The sequence below is a fragment of the Acipenser ruthenus genome, chromosome 13, assembly GCF_902713425.1.
Source record: "Acipenser ruthenus chromosome 13, fAciRut3.2 maternal haplotype, whole genome shotgun sequence".
In the NCBI taxonomy this organism is placed as follows: Eukaryota; Metazoa; Chordata; class Actinopteri; order Acipenseriformes; family Acipenseridae; genus Acipenser; species Acipenser ruthenus.
Genome location: NC_081201.1, coordinates 33,081,021 through 33,097,620, shown reverse-complemented (window position 1 = coordinate 33,097,620; position 16,600 = coordinate 33,081,021). Strand labels below are relative to the sequence as shown.

Genomic DNA, 16,600 nt, shown 5'->3' with positions numbered 1-16,600 from the left:
GGCTCATGTTACCATGTCGTTTCCTCGTTCCTGTTCTTGTTTAGTCACAGTCACCTGACGAGCAGTTTGTGTATAACTCAGCTGACGCATTGCAGCAGGAACGAGCTACGCACTACGAACAGGCAGAGATAAGATTATCTTCCAGAAATACACGAAAAAAAGATGATTTTTATCCTTCCGCTTCTGTTAATCTCCACAGGTACAATACAAACTTTAATATGTTCTAATTATTAGTAAGTTAAAAGACGAGACACAGGAAGCCGGTTTTGATTAAATATTAAGTTATTCAACAAACAACCAAGCTGGAAGGAGATCGGTGCAAGTAAACATGGCTAATCGATTTGTATTTATTTTTATTTAATTGTTTATGTTTTGTATTTGCTGTATTTATTTTGTTATTTTTTTTAGTAATTACTGCGTTTGTTTCTTATATATATTCTTATATTTTTATATTTTGGATCTACGAAATAGGCTGTGAACATGGTACTGTGGGTGTTTTATGCGTAGGGCGTAAACAATACTCAATAGGGTATTATTTAAATAATTATTATGTGAAACATCTCATAATCAGCCTGAATCGGGTTCTAGAATTATTATCTGAGCTATAAAAGTTGAAGTCTTCTGTCTCGTTTGGATAGTATGTCGCTACTGACTGTACCTTACTGTTGTAGTTAATTATTCGAGATAATGAAATAATAATTTAAAAGGAAACACAAAGACATTAAATAAGACCGATGCTCGCTGGTTTGTGACCGTTGTGCAAAATTTAAACACAGGTATGCATGTATTGTAGATCTAGTCTAGAATAGTTATTTGTTATGCGTATAGGATGTTAAATTTGTTTATTTTGAGCGAATATTTTATTACCCAAACCTTTGTATATTACATTATAGGCTAATCAGATTTGTTTAAAACAAACAAACAAAACAGACTTCCAACGAACTGAAAATGTCAAGTAGTCTTCAGAACAAGGGATTGCAATGTAATTGTTCATAATGAAATATAGTTTATTTCTTTAAAACACTGACGTGCTTGTGACAGTATTGCCATGTGACTGAAACATGTAAAATGCAGTAATCCAACATCGTTCAGGGGGTTCATGAAAATCGCTTGTATTGGTTCATTGGGGGAAAAAAAAGTACACACATTGTGATTAGTAATACATATACTGTAAAGCTATCAATATTTGCCAGCCTTTTATTATGGGTTTTTCGCGTATGAAAAAAAACAGATTCCACTAACATTACATACTTTGTGTATTGCAACAGGTCGCCAACATTTCGGGATCAAAATAGATTGTGTGATGTGTGATTCGCAAATATTTTGGTCACACATATTTATGGCTTTACAGTATTTGCATTACACAGCAGTTTGACCCATTCCAAGTTTACAATGAAATGCAAGTGAGTGTAATATGAGCACATACAGTATGCTCCACAGTCATGGTTATAATGGGGGGTGGGGATTCATGCTTTTTCTGTGCTTAATTGAACTTGGCTGGTCCCCTGATTCTTAAAGTGGTATGGGGTTTGTTGGAGATATATGTACTTCAAAATTAAACTATTTTGGAACTCACTTTTTTAAAAATGTCTGGATATATATAATACAATTTTGTAAGGGGGGTGGGGGTGACATTTGCTAAGGATCCCCTATACTGTACTTCTAGAGGCACACTTGGTGGAACAGTGTAAGATTTAAAAAAAAAAAAAAAAATTCCAAATTTGTAATTTGTGAGTTGCCTGGACAAGCGTGTTTTTACCATTGTTACCTATTGTGCAGTATGTTGAACACGGTATACCAGACACTGGGAAGAATCACGCTTCCCAGCCAGGGGCAAGGTAAGATTGGTATTCTGTAACGGCTTGCTTCATCTTTGGGAACAGTTGTCAATTTCATACCCTAAATACAAATAACCTTTTTAATGACCTGCAGTAATCCTCTCTTACCCCACAGACCACAGAAATTCCACAACAAAAAACATTCCACAAAGAATTACAGCATCAAAATCTCTGTTGTAAAATCAGTGGCTACATGTGTTTAGAGAACTAAACTATTTGTATGCAGCCATAAAATGTGTTTTCACTTTGTGTTGTAAGTTCTAGTCACGCGGTGACATATGTACAGGAAGTCTGACACATTTGTCCTAGTGATTTATTTTCTTATACAGGATTTATAGTCAGATTCAAAGACACTTCTTCTTTTTTATGAACTGTCTTCTAGCTAGACTACCTGCATACATAAAAATTAAGGTAATATGATCAAGTACCTCTGTACAGCTGTGTGTAATCGATGGTGGTTTAACTAAATTCATAACAGGTGCAGTTTCAATACGTGATTTGGACAACCAAGGAACAGAAAGTACCCTAGTTCTTCAATTGCAGAAGGGAAACCTGAAGTTCAGTTCTGGGGATATTTATTTTGGGTTGTGCTGCTAGTGTTTTTGGTAATATGAACTTACTGAACTGAAACTAAGAACTAAGTTTAATTCTTTGTTATGGTATTTCTGCCTAGAGTGTTTCCTGCAAGCTCTCTACTGTATATGAATTGTGCCATCATTTACTGGAAAGGAGTGATCTCACCTACGTGATTCAGTCTTTTAAATCTCTTCCCATTGACAATGTTAGTGATAATGTAGTGCAAACTTTAAAGCTTAACCAAGCCTTTAATTTGATTATCTCATTAGAATAGCATTATCTTGTCCCATACCCCTCATCATGTATATTCTTTCCTTTCTTTATTCCCACTGTGATGGGTGAACCCAGTTTATCCTGATGCAGTACTTCCCTTGTTTTAGGTAGCTGTCTGCTGATCAGCATCTCATCCCTGTACCAAGGCAAGTCACACAGTCATCTGAAATGACTGCTCTGAATCATCCTGTACATTGGGTACAATTACATAAATAGACCTGATTCTGGCTCCCGGGTGGCGCATCCAGTAAAGGCGCTTCGCGGGGAGTGCAGGATGCGCCTTATAGCTTGAAGATCGCAGGTTCGAACTGCCGACTGTGACCGGGAGTTCCTAGGGGTGGCGCACAATTGGCCGAGTGCCACCCAGGGAGGGAGGGCTTAGGTCGGCAGGGGAATCCACAGTTCACCATGCAGGCGCCCTATCAGATCTATGTTGTCCTCTGGCACTATAGGTGCGATGGCCTTCTGGGATCAAGAAGCTACTAACAACCAAACGAGCAAGATGGGCCCAATGGCCTACTCTCGTTTGTAAACTTTCTTATGTACTGTAAACATGACCTACAGTAGCACCACTGAGTCGCATAAAAGGAAGTTGGTTTAATGTGTGAAGGTGAGTATTATAACCACTATATATTCTGGAGCTATTTTTACCACACGTGTAAGAATCGCTTGTTAGTGGCAGCAAAATGTGGTCTTCATTTATTTTATTTTCACTTGTTGAGGGGAGCCTTTTAAAATATATACAAAAAACCCACAACACTGTACAAGGTTCTGCAATGCACGACTGTTCTTGTTTTCAGGACTTTATTTTTATTCTGATTTGGGTGAAACCCATTTTATCCTCCAACAAGGCTGTGTATGTGATGGACGTGCTGCACTTTCCCCTTTCCCTGTTTTGCCTCGTGTGCAAGCGTCAGGTGGGGCCGTATTGCCTGTAATACAGGAAGGAAGTGAGCTGGAGTGTTGCGATACCAACCATTCCTCACTTAAACGGACGACCATCTGACTAGATGTCTTGCATGTCCGAGATGGAAAGTACCATTCACTTCCCCTTTCTGGTTTCGGTTCACTTTTTTGTTTTGCTCCACATCAATTCACTGGTTTAACTATTTTCGTTATGCGGTTTTGCTAGCTAAAATAAATCTTTAGACTTTAGTTAAGTGTAAAAAGTTGTCATGATGTTAACAATGAAAAGAGAAATTACAGTATGTTGTAAACACTTGGAGACGTGTAACGCTATATTTTTCGGAACACCGCTACTTACTCGTTAACTAAAAATGTAAAAAGTTAATCCAGTAAGGTACTGTACATGCATGGTTGGTTTTACAGACCCTGAGGTACGGTAGTCCACAATTATTGCAGTTTTCTCATCAGTTAATGAAGTTTTAACTCCTTCACTGTAGTCTGTATATAACTGGGCATGTTTGGTGTGTACTGGCTGGTCAAAGATTGTCAATTATGTAAATTGTTTTCAGTTTTATTCGGTGATGAACCTCCACTTTTTTTTTTCCTTTATTTATTTGGTGGGGGGAATGAGGGTGTGTATGTATATATTTAAATAATGAAACTATACTGTACGTAAGTTTTTCCATTTTGGATGTTTTTATCATCCCATTCAAGAGGAGGCTTCGGTTTAATTTTTAATCGGAACAGTAGTGGAGTTTTAAAAGCAGCCTGAGAATAACAACTAAAGGTTTCCTATTAAAATGGATCTGGGGTGAGGCTAACCGCTCCATGGAGGGGGCTTTACACCATTTCCTTATGCCATTTCCTTATTCTTCTGGCACACAAGTGAGTTTTGTCTTTCACTTCTTCATTGTGTGTTACTTGCTTCCCCCTTAGTCTTTGGTACAATATATCCCTGTTTAGAAGCTTGTTGTTGAACAGATTTTGATAAAGCCGACCTCCTTTCAGGTTGAGGTCAGCCTACATTCTTCACAGCACAAGAGCTGACCAAGGAATTGCATGCTGTTGAGCAATAGCTCTGGGGATTTAAACCTGGCTGTTTGTTTGCAAGTCAAGTGTTTTGTTTGTATTTTATCCTCCCTTTCTAGAACAAGCAACAGAAATATGCAGGCTTTCTATGTATTTCCATTGCATTTTCTGGCAAGCACATGGTGCAATATAGCTATTATATACCATAGATTGTAATAATATCTTTATTTTTATATAGCGCCTTTCATAGTGGACCACCACCTTCATAGAGGAAGGCTGTGAACTGTGCATTATATGCAGAGTCACTTTACAACAGTACATTGATTTAACATTTATCCGCAGGATGGAGCAGAAGGAGGTTAAGTGATTTGCTCAGGGTCACTCAGTGAGTCAGTCAGTGGTAGCGGTGGGATTTGAACTGGTGACCTTCTGGTTACAAGCCTTAGACTTTAACCACTGGACCACACTGCCTCCTAGACCACACTGCCTTGTAACATTTGTTTCAAAAGTGGATTAAAAGGTGCGGTGCCAGTACAAGTACTATTTCTAGTTTTGTAACATTAGCAGGTTTTATCTTTCCTGGGGGAGTGAAGGGGAAACAAACAAACCATGTTTTGCATGTGAGAAACATCTGGCTCTATAAATTGGACTGGGTGTATTTGTGACCCCAACATTGCAATGATGTTGTATTCCTTACTACCATGCTGCTGGATACCAGTAAATCATCTCTGGTTTGGCAGGGCATGAGGTGCTTCCGATGTTTACAGGCTTGCAGAAATCAAATTGAGAAGTTTGTCATTTGAATAATTAATAGCAGAGTGCACAAACCTAATTTTAAACTTAATTGGCAGCAGGGGTCAGAAGCACAGGCTACTGATGTTGAACTGATTGCTTTTAATATAAATTGCAGTTTGGTGTGTCTCGAACTACAATAGAATTCCTTTTCTTTGCCTTCTATTGTATGAGGACCAGCGGCAGTATTTCAAGACTGAATTTGTATTGCCTCATATATTTTTTTTTTGTACAGTCCTTGCTTTGCAAAACTAACTTCCTACTTCTCAACTTTACACCTTGCTTCACCCACCTCTCCCGTCCCCTTTTCCTGCAGAAAAGGCAGTGACAATAGTGAAGTGTGTGCGATGTCCCCTCCACAAAGAAATACAGAATAATGTCCAGGTTAAAATGGTATCTTGGCAGCTCTGTATTTTTGTAGTATCCACAGTTCTTCAGAATGCATTTTTAAAATGTATTTTATTGTAAATAAATTGAGAAATTGTGACGGTTGTGTAGAATTATTAGGTCCTCTGCTATTCCTAATCTACATTCATGATTTAGATTCTGGTATAGTAAGCAAACTTGTTAAATTTGCAGACGACACAAAAATAGGAGGCGTGGCCAACACTGTTGCAGCAGCAAAGGTCATTCAAAATGATCTACACAGCATTCAGAACTGGGCAGACACATGGCAAATTAAATTTAATAGAGAAAAGTGTAACGTATTGCATGCAGGCAATAAAAATGTGCATTATAAATATCACAGAAAATAAGAGGCACTTTTTTACACAGAGAATTGTGAGGGTCTGGAACCAACTCCCCAGTAATGTTGTTGAAGCTGACACCCTGGGATCCTTCAAGAAGCTGCTTGATGAGATTCTGGGATCAATAAGCTACTAACAACCAAACAAGCAAGATGGGCTGAATGGCCTCCTCTCGTTTGTAAACTTTCTTACGTTCTTATATATATATATATATATATATATATATATATTTATAATATACATACACACTTCTCCTGCAGGTTGTGGTTTAAATTTAGTTTAGCATATTTTCAATATGAAATAAATATAGTAATCTGTCGTCTGTGTGTGGTTTTATATAAGTGGGTAAAATAATTACGGGTATAACTTGCGGTGCCAAATTCTGAAACTGTCTGGTTAGCCAACAGTAACACCTACTTCCCTGTCACACAGTAGAAAATGCATTTACATTTCTCTGCTTAACACCAACGACCTATAAAGACTAACATAAAATATTCAGTAATGTTAAAGCAGTTAGAAATGTGTTTATAAATCTAGACTTTTTTTTATTTATTTTTTTAATTATGTTGTCTCATGGTATGATTTGAAGTGAGGTACCAAAGTCTTTTGTACCCCAAATCTCACACTCCCTCCCTTTTTTTTTTTTTCTTTTCTCTCCCCAGCTGTGGCTTCTCCTTTGGGGAAGGAGCAGTGTGCGAAGGGCCCCCCCTACTGGTGCCAGAATGTCAAGACGGCCTCTCAGTGTGGGGCTGTGACCCACTGCCAGCAAAACATCTGGAACAAGCCAACTGCAGTGAGTATCACACGTAGATTTGAAGACACTACTTGATTAACAAGCAAGTCAATTACTAATCTGCTAACGGGTGAGAATCTTTGACCAGCAGAAACTCCATTGTAAAAGTTAATTGTGTGGTTCATCCTTGACTTCAAAACACTCAATCAAAAACATGTTCCTTATAATGATAGTACTTTGTTTAAATAAATTAGATTGCATGTGAAGTTTCCTGATATTGTCGTTCTGTTGTAGAAAATGCATCCAAATTCTCAGGGTTGTGGCAAAGTGATAAGTTCCTTCCTGTTTTTTCTTTTTAAAGAAATCTGTGCCATGTGACTTGTGCAAGGAAGTCCTCAGTGTTGTTGGCAACCTGCTGAAGGACAATGCGACAGAGGTACGCTTTTAATTTCAACTTGGCCCTGCATGACCTAGTGACACATATGGTACTGTGACAACCAGCATGGTGTGATATGTATAGTATAGTGCTTCTGTTGCTTCTTTACACCCTTAGCCAACAGGTGTCCTCACTCTCACTTTGTCTGTTTGCAGGCGGAGATCCTGGGCTACCTGGAGAAGGCATGTCAGCTGATCCCAGACAAGGGTGTGTCCGATGAGTGCAAGGATATGGTGGACAACTACTTTCCCATTGTCATGGGCATCGTCAAGGGAGAGCTGGTAAGAATCTGTTGCTGTGCTGGTGAATCTCTCCTCTGTGTGTGTGTGTGTCTAGTGGTTTATATTACAGCATGTTCGTTAAGTGCTTCAGTTCAACTTCTAAGCCGTCTTCATGAGGGATATTAGTGAGGTAGTGTCAGAAATAGCAAGGATTGTAAGTTGTAAGGCTCATTTTCATATGGAACTTTTATAACTATAGAAAGCATTTAACATTCACACTGCAAAAATGAATCTGATTTGATCAATCATCCGTTGTTGAAGGACTGATCATCTATCTTTAATAGCAATGCAGAACAGGAAGTTTGGGAGAATTTTACACTCTTCACCCCCCCCCCCCCCCCTTCAAATTCCATGAGTGGTATGATATTGGAGAAACTGTTTCTGGAACTAGGCTTCTACCGGTTTTGCAAATGTATTTAGCTCAGATGTCTTGGATAGTCATACTTATCTTAACTAATACAGGAAATACACATTGAATTGGGTCTACATTGGTGGCTAGTTGGTGTCATGAATGGACCTATTTAGCGCCGGCTGCTCAGACAGTAGGCAGAGTAGTGCGGCCCTGTGCATATGACTGGCTTATCAAATCACCTCGGTGCATCTTGCCTTCAGCTTGGCAGCGATTTCCCTCAGGCCCTCTGATCATGCCAAGCTTATATGTGGAAAGTGACTCTTGGCCAAAAACCAAAGAACTCAAACCTTATTAGATTTGTTGTTTTTTAAATACACTCCATATCCTCTGATCTTTTTGAAAACTTTGTAACTCTTATTTCTCAGGAGGACCCGAATGTAGCCTGCTGTGCCCTGGGCCTGTGTAAATCCTTGCAGCAGCAGTTGGGCGCTGCTGCCGCCGCTGCCCAGCAATTCCTGTCCAACGAGATTCCTGAGGTTGACCTCTCAAAGGTGGTGTCCCCCTTCATCGCTAACATCCCCCTGCTGCTGTACCCCCAGGGCAAAACTGAGGAGGCCCCCCCTGCGGTAAGGAGAGGGCAGGACTAGCTGTCCTCCGGGATAACTGGGATACAGGGGAGAAACTTTTATTCATATCTCACTTGTATTAGCTGTATCTTGAGAGCCCCCTCCAGGGATGGAAATAAGACTGCCATTGCGTGTGTAGCATTTCAAACCCATTCTGATACCGGTGAGCTGAATCAGTTTTGTTGCAAATAATCAGGGGCCCAGAATCAGGGGTGGGTTAAATGTGGGTTAAAAGGATTGGCAGCCCACTGTCTTGGATGGCAGCTCATGTATGGTGATGGAAGGTTAATGTCCCACGTCATGTGTTTTGTGTTTCTTTCTTCGTGCCCAGGAGGATGGAGACGTGTGCAAAGACTGCGTGTCGCTGGTTTCCGATGCTCAGGCAGAGGCCAAGGCCAACTCCTCATTTGTGAATAAGATCGTCGAACAGATCAAGGAGCAGTGTGACCTGCTGGGGTCTGGCATGGCTGATCTGGTGAGCAGCACATGGGCGGGAGCAGTGATGAGGCTGTGTGTGTGTGTCTACAAAATACACAGTGCCATAATCTGCCCCATGCATGACTGATTTGTTATCCCTTTTAAGGGACGCGTATCCCAGGTGACATAATCCATACATCCCTCTGAATGTGTGTTGCATTTGGTGTCCGTCACAAACCATTTAGTCCAGTGCTAAGTTTACCTCACATGGGTGGGTGTGTGTGTTTCTTTCCAAAGAGAACCAAATGGTGAGTTCTATTGTCTGGCTAGTTCTGCAGCATTAGGCTGTCCTTTAATTGTAAGTGTGGGTTGGTTTTGATTGTAATAAAATGTGTAAAGTACATCGAAAATAATGCATTACATATTTGGGTTAGGGTTAAAATGGACAATGGGCAACACATCCTCGTTGTTTTTTACTGAGTTATTGAGTGTTGTGTGTTTTTGTTTTTTTAATAGTGCAAGGAGTATGTCAGCCAGTATGCTCCACTTATTATCCAGCAGTTGATGTCCATGGTAAGTGACCTTATTTTGGGACAGTGGGAGAGAATAAATTGCATCCTGTTAGATAATCTTACTGAGACTGAACTAAAGGAAAGTTTGAAATTCTGGGGTTACTTGACAAACAAAATACATGGAATGATTTATATTTCATCCCTAATTTTGTCTTTTTCAAAATATTTTCTTGTCTCCATTGTTCATTTTATCAGGGTTTTAGTTTAGAGGTGCTTTATAATGCGATTCTTTAAAGCAATGGTAATTGTATAGTCTTGCTGTGTGGAGTGTGAGCTGGTATATTTTGCTCCGTCAAGAGAATGTACAGCATCTGAAACCCTGCTAAAACTAGATCTGTGCTTTGCCAGTAGCTTTGTTGCAATTTGTTATCTTCCAGCTTTAAAGATGCAGTACATTTATACAAGTTATATATACATTTCCAAAATGTAGTGCCTTATGAATGCATTTGTTTTGCTTGTATAAGCTACAACAAAGCTTTCAGATTAAGTTCCTTGTGCCTGTTTCTAGTTCGGAATAAAGAAGGGAGTTTATATTTGCACACAGCTAAAATTACCTTTCATGGATGTATGCAAACCAGAAAGCCAATGTGTGTTTTTTATTATTTATTAAATTACATGGGTGCACCAAACAGTAAAACCTAAGGAAGAATGTAATACAAATTTGTTTCAGTAAAAAAAAAACTGAAAGCAATTTACATGGGGGCAAAGCACATTTTAATAAATCCATTGATCTTTCAAAGAGGGAGGGGGGGTAATTTTATGATTTTATTTTAGTGTGGAACTGAAAACAATACAGATGTTGGGAGAACATCATCATTATAACAACGCTACTCTTCTAGCAATATCTCTTTTTCTGACTTTAATCACTTTTGTCCTGTTTTGTCCCCCATCCTCCTCCCTTACTCTGTCCCATTCTGAACTACAGGACCAGGTAGGTCTGCTGAAAACTCAGTAGCCTCACCCCTAGTTGCTTGTTTTACTTGCTGTGATGTAGTGTATAGTTCTGCTTCTCCCTAGTAGTAACACGTACCTTGTTGTTGTTGTTGTTAATTATTATTGTTATTATATATTTTTAAAGCATGGTACCAGATCCAAGTGTGTGGTAAAGGGGGGGGGGGGGCGGGGGTTGTAAAAGGCTGTTAGAATTGGATAGCTTAGTGGTCTGTGATGCAGAAGGCAGAGTTACAAGGTAAACAATTCGATTTCTCTCTTGTATCTGGTAAAAGTCTTCCTGATGTATGGCTGTTTTTGAACCCATGGCACTTTGGAGTAAAAGCATGAGCACTGAAAGGTTGGGGAGGCTTCTGGAATGGCTTACAGATGTTTCTATCACTGTAGCAATGGCATGCCTGTAGGGCTTACTGGAGAAAACTGCACAGAAAAACAGGGTTCTGCAGTGGACATTGAAAAAATGTATTTAAAAAAAATATATATATATATAAATATAATTGAAATGGCTCAACTGAACTAAAGGAAAGTCGTTGATCTGCCTGCGAATTCAGATTGTTTTATCGGCTTTGATAATGTGGGCTGGCTTTCAGCAGCTCCCCTCTGTTTAATTGGATGCCACCACCATGACTACAGAATTGAGATTTATTTTTTTTAAATCCTACATTATAACCAGTTATTCTGTTAACTAGAAAACTGTTCTGCTAATAAGTTAAGAAAACGTTTGTTTTTGCTAAAACCATGGTAAATGCTCCTTTCTGGTCTTGTTTTCTTTGTACTTACTCTTGTTTTGCATTGCAGAAACCACAAGATATCTGTGCCAGGGCTGGGTTCTGTGCCTCCTCTGTGAAGTCTGTGCCCATGCAGACTCTCGTTGCTGCTAAGCTGTTCCCAGCTGCCAAGGTTGTCCCAGCCGCTAAGGTTGTCCCAGCCGCTAAGGTTGTCCCAGCTACCAAGATCTCTGCGCCTGCCAAGGTACCTCCACTTCACAGGCATGGAAATACAACTCCTATTGTATAGCAGATTCACCCATTCCAGGTTTTACAAAGAGCTTGATTAGCCAGTGTATAGGTAACAAGCTCAGGTGTCTTATTAAACTGGGAATGGATCAAGCTGCTGTGCAACGGAAGTCTTATTTCTATCACTGTGTTCTAGCTGTACAGCTCCATGATCCTCAAACACAATTAACTGTCTGTAAAGTGATAGTTCCCAAAGCTTTTTATATCCAATTTTTATATTCTGTTGATCCCACTCCATCGTAATTGCTGAAGCTTTCTGAAAACTTTGTTCAACATTTAAAGCTAATTTTATTCATATGAAACACTTAATTTACTTTTTGTTTTATTGTATAAATGTCTTGGTGGATGACCCCCTTTCTCTCCTCCCTCCTCCTGGCAGAATCTGGTGAAGGTCCGTGATTCCCCACAGTGCGCTGTCTGTGAGTATGTCATGAAGGAGATCGAGAGCATGGTGGAGCAGGAGAAGACTGAGGTACGGTAGGGTTTTTCTTTTTAATATATATATAATATATATATTTGCAGCATGGCTGCATAAAATGCCTGAAGGAAAATGTTCAGGTGTTGCAGAAAACAGCTCAACACATTTAAGTCAAAGCCCTAGTTAAGGGGAAATGCTCCCTAAAATGTTGCATTTAATACTCAAGGTGTTTTTATGCACATTTTTCACCTGTGTAATAATGCCCAGCATTTGAACAGCCCTACTTCTAATAATAAAATGTGTGTTTGGGTTACGAAACCTATGAAAAGAAAGAAATGTAGAATTAGGAATTTTCAGCTAATGGATACTTTGAGTTTTTGAAGACTTTCAACTCCATCCCCACGTTTTAAAATTAAAAAAAAGTGCACGTGACGAGCAAAAGCATAGCCCCTAGTGTTAGTTTCGCACTTGTAAAGTGGTGCGGATGGGGTTTAGCCCACTCCAGATTCCCACTCCTAAAGTTTCTTCCTCTCTCAGGAGTCGGTAATCCACGCTGTAGAGAAGGTCTGCTCCATCCTGCCCGCCACCCTCTCTGCCCAGTGCCGCGACCTTATCGAATCCTACGGCCAGGCCATCATCGAGCTGCTGATGCAGCAGGCTGACCCCAAGACCATCTGCACTGTGCTGGGGCTCTGCAAGGATGCCAGTCGCCTCTATATCCGTGAGTGCACCCTGCTCTAACTGACATAATGTACACTAGACCCTGACATTGATGTGGTACAGACATCTGAAATGTCTGAACATCAGATGGCTTGTATCATAAGAACATAAGAAAGTTTACAAACGAGAGGAGGCCATTCGGCCCATCTTGCTCGTTTGGTTGTTAGTAGCTTGTTGATCCCAGAATCTCGTCAAGCACCTTCTTGAAGGATCCCAGGGGAGTTTGTTCCAGACCCTCACAATTCTCTGTGTAAAAAAGTGCCTCTTATTTTCTGTTCTGAATGCCCCTTTATCTAATCTCCATTTGTGACCCCTGGTCCTTGTTTCTTTTTTCAGATTGAAAAAGTCCCCTGGGTCGACTTTATTAATACCTTTCAGAATTTTGAATGCTTGAATCAGATCACCGCGTAGTCTTCTTTGTTCAAGACTGAATAGATTCAATTATTTTAGCCTGCCTGCATACGACATGCCTTTTAAACCTGGGATAATTCTGGTCACTCTTTGCACTCTTTCTAGAGCAGCAATATCCTTTTTGTAACGAGGTGACCAGAACTGAACACATTATCATGTACTACTATCATTTACTTTTTATCAGATGAACCACCAGAGAGCTATAAGATTGTATATATATTTATTTTGGGCTATAACATTACATGCAAGTAAGTGTTGTAACATGTGTTATATTGTCGCTTGTTTTGTAAAATATAAATCTGGAATTCTGCTGATATTGAGACTGCACTTGTATTCTGAACTCCTATTTCCACAGCGGCAATGGACCAGGCTCGCTTCAAGGCAGGAGATTTTTGCCAGGTGTGCAAGATGGCAGTAAGCTATATTGATGGGATCCTGCAGAAGAATGCCACGGAGGCAGAGATCGAGGCTGCTGTGCAGAAAGTGTGCAGCTTCCTGCCTGCAGCCATGCAAGAGGAGGTGAGTGGGGGCTGGTGGGACTGGAGGGGTAGATTGATTGATTGATTGATTGATTGATTTAATTGATTGATTGTTCCCGTGTGCAGAGCTATGGTCAGTTCAAGGCAGCTGTGCTTGTCCTGCTCCTAGTAGCTAGTTTACCACAAATCTTTGTCGGATCCAACTGATTCAGCATCAACAACATTCTGTGCCCTCACTAGTCTCTGTGTGGTGTCCTACCCCCTGCTTTGCTGTCATCTTGTGGTATTGTTGTAAAACGACTGCAATCTTCAGAGACTGTACATAGACGCATGATTGTCTTTTGTACCCCCTTCCTTGCCCCATTTTAATTCTGAGCTGGTGGTTTATCTGTTGTCTTGTTCTATTCTGCAGTGTGACCAGTTGGTGGAGCAGTATGAGCCGATGCTTGTTCAGCTCTTGCTGCAGATGCTGGATCCTGACTTTGTCTGCACTGTGAGTACACTGAGGAAACTTCTTTTTAATGCATATGTGTATCTATATATAAAAAAAAAAAAAAAAGTGTCTTCTGGTTTTCGTTCCACCCGAGCTCTCAATTACGTAATTGGGCTAATTAATTGGATGAATTTAACACTTCTCTCCGTGCCTCAAAATATTTTGTATGTAGTGCACCCTGAATGAAGTGAATTTTTAAAATCAACTGTAAAAGACCTTGACAAATATTAAATATGTCCAATTGAACAATTAGATCAATTATATTAATTAAGATCTTAAGTTTAAATGAAGACCCTCGGGCAGGTGTTGAGGGCCCTGCTATATTGGTAACCACCTTCTGTGTACGATAACTCTCTTCTGACCTGACCTGAAACCTGTGTGTGTCTGTCTGTCTCTCAGAAACTGAGAGCCTGCGCAAGTGCAGCTAAACCCAACCTGCTGGGAAGCGAACAGTGCAGTTGGGGACCGTCCTTCTGGTGCAAGAACATGGACACTGCCTCCCGCTGCAATGTGAGTGAACTACATGCCTCCTTGTCCTTGGTGCAGGCTCCTCAAAACTCTTCTCCAGTGTCCTTAATTAAATGCCAGGCCTATATTAGCATACTGTAGGTGGTGATCAAACACCATAGTGACACTCTGGAGGGTGCATGGCAATAGGGACGCCTTTTCCAGCATAAACTTATTTGCATGTGCAGGCAACCGATTGCTGGTTTTGGATTAGATTGAGGGTATTTCAGTACTGGATTTGGGGTTTGCATTGCTTAAAATACCCATCCTATGACAATTGTATTAATAGAGCAGTATAACTGTTAATGCTGTAACACTAGTAGACCACTCTATTCAACCTAAATTGACTTAAGTTTGATCTGCTTCTTTAAAGAAAGCAATGCAGTTTAATTGCCTTTATTTATTTTTTTTACCCCATTCAGGCTGTTGAACACTGCAGGCGCCATGTGTGGAACTAAAGAAAAAAAAACGAATGAACACAACTTGGAGGAATTTCTCCTTTTTTATTAGATTCAAAATGACAATGTATTGTTTAGTTTTAATTTTCTTGTTCTTGTTTTCAAGAGAATCAGGCTTTTGTGTTTAGCTTATAACTTAGCTGTGCAAGAATACCATGCTAACATGGGAGCTGTCCCTCATTTTTGGGTGAGGGAAGGAATGTGATCTCTGTAGATTTGTGTGTTTCTCTAGAAGGGAAGAGGGGTGGCTTGTACTGTAACTAGTAACTGTTTCTCCATTTAGATGCACTGGGTGAATACAGGGAAGGAAATGGGAGATTTGAATGCATAGATAGGAATTGGTTGGGGGCCCTTGAACCTGAGCACTGACATTAGCCTATTCTACTTTTAGGTTGTGGGTATATTTCTGATGGCTTTTAAATGTTTCTGTTCCAACACTGGATGGCCAAGGCCAGAGTGTCCCATTATATAGGCATATCTATATGTGTGTGTGAAGAGATTGGGTGGTAATGATTTATCAATATGCTCCTCCAAAGGTTAGGGTGCAAGAATCTGACTATCCCTGAGTGAACCAAGAACTACATTATTATTGTGACCACAGAGCTTGAGCTGCTTTCTGTGAAACGGTATGACTCCATCCCTGTTCCAATTCATTATTTTACAAGGAATTTCCCATCCTTTTTACATATAGACAGGCAGTGTGTAGGCATAGGTACAAGTGATTTGCTAACCTGATGTACACAAAGTGTTTGAGAGATTGTTGGACATGTAAGTAAATTATTTTCAGGCATTCTGATTGGCTAGCTGAGATTGACTCGTGAAAGGCCTTTGCTGCTGTGTAATTTTTTTTGTTTTTTTGGGGCAACCACCAAATTGAAGGACCCATAGTTGCTAGGGAACTGCATTTTGAGGCAAATGGTGAAACAGGTGTCTTTAAAATCATAAGGATAACTTGAAGCTGAATTATTTTCCTAATACAAGCTTTCTATTCATTTTTTTTTTGGCAGTAATTTTGTTTGTTGCACATACTGATTTGTGTTGGTTTTTAGTGAGCTAAAGTGAATCTTTCCTGATCCTAGGCATCAGGGCGTCGTAATGGCATGCCAGTGTCAATGTGTGATCCGGTTCATACCTGCAGATTTGTAATAAATTAATAAATAAATAAATAAAGCCTTGTTGGTTTTGTTTTGTTTCTCTGTTCAGATCTCAATCTCTCGCACTCTGGTCTAACTTTTGCCAGACTACTCAAAAAAAAAAAAAAAAAAAAAAAGTTATTCTAAAACTGGTCTCTTGGTTTTCTTACTTCTAGTTCTGCCCATATTCACTTGTCCATTCAGTTAATCTTATCAGACATGCAGGAGAAGTTTCAGTCTGTTTCCAGACCTTGTGTTGGACCTACATCCTATTTGCAAAGCTATGCATAGGCTTTGGATACAAAACTCTCAACTCACCTGCACATCTATAAACATCTGCTTGGCAGGAAAAATCTTTTAAAATCATTAAAAATCAAGCAGACAATGGGCTAAAGGAGGGAACTCTCACATTATGTCAGACAACTACCAATAGTAAT

At 39.9% G+C, this 16,600-nt stretch overlaps 1 protein-coding gene across 1 annotated transcript; it reads left to right on the top strand.

The window, feature by feature from the left end:
- The first annotated feature begins 36 nt into the window (after window positions 1–36).
- Window positions 37–16,205, top strand: LOC117417722 (prosaposin-like). Its single transcript, XM_058985174.1, has 14 exons — window positions 37–199; window positions 6,823–6,953; window positions 7,255–7,329; window positions 7,485–7,610; window positions 8,388–8,588; window positions 8,920–9,063; window positions 9,522–9,578; window positions 11,327–11,500; window positions 11,924–12,016; window positions 12,500–12,683; window positions 13,449–13,612; window positions 13,985–14,065; window positions 14,465–14,575; window positions 14,995–16,205. The coding sequence occupies exons 1-14, from the start codon at window positions 163–165 to the stop codon at window positions 15,028–15,030; spliced, it is 1,614 nt and encodes a 537-aa protein (XP_058841157.1). The 5' UTR covers window positions 37–162; the 3' UTR covers window positions 15,031–16,205.
- The last annotated feature ends 395 nt before the right edge of the window (window positions 16,206–16,600 follow it).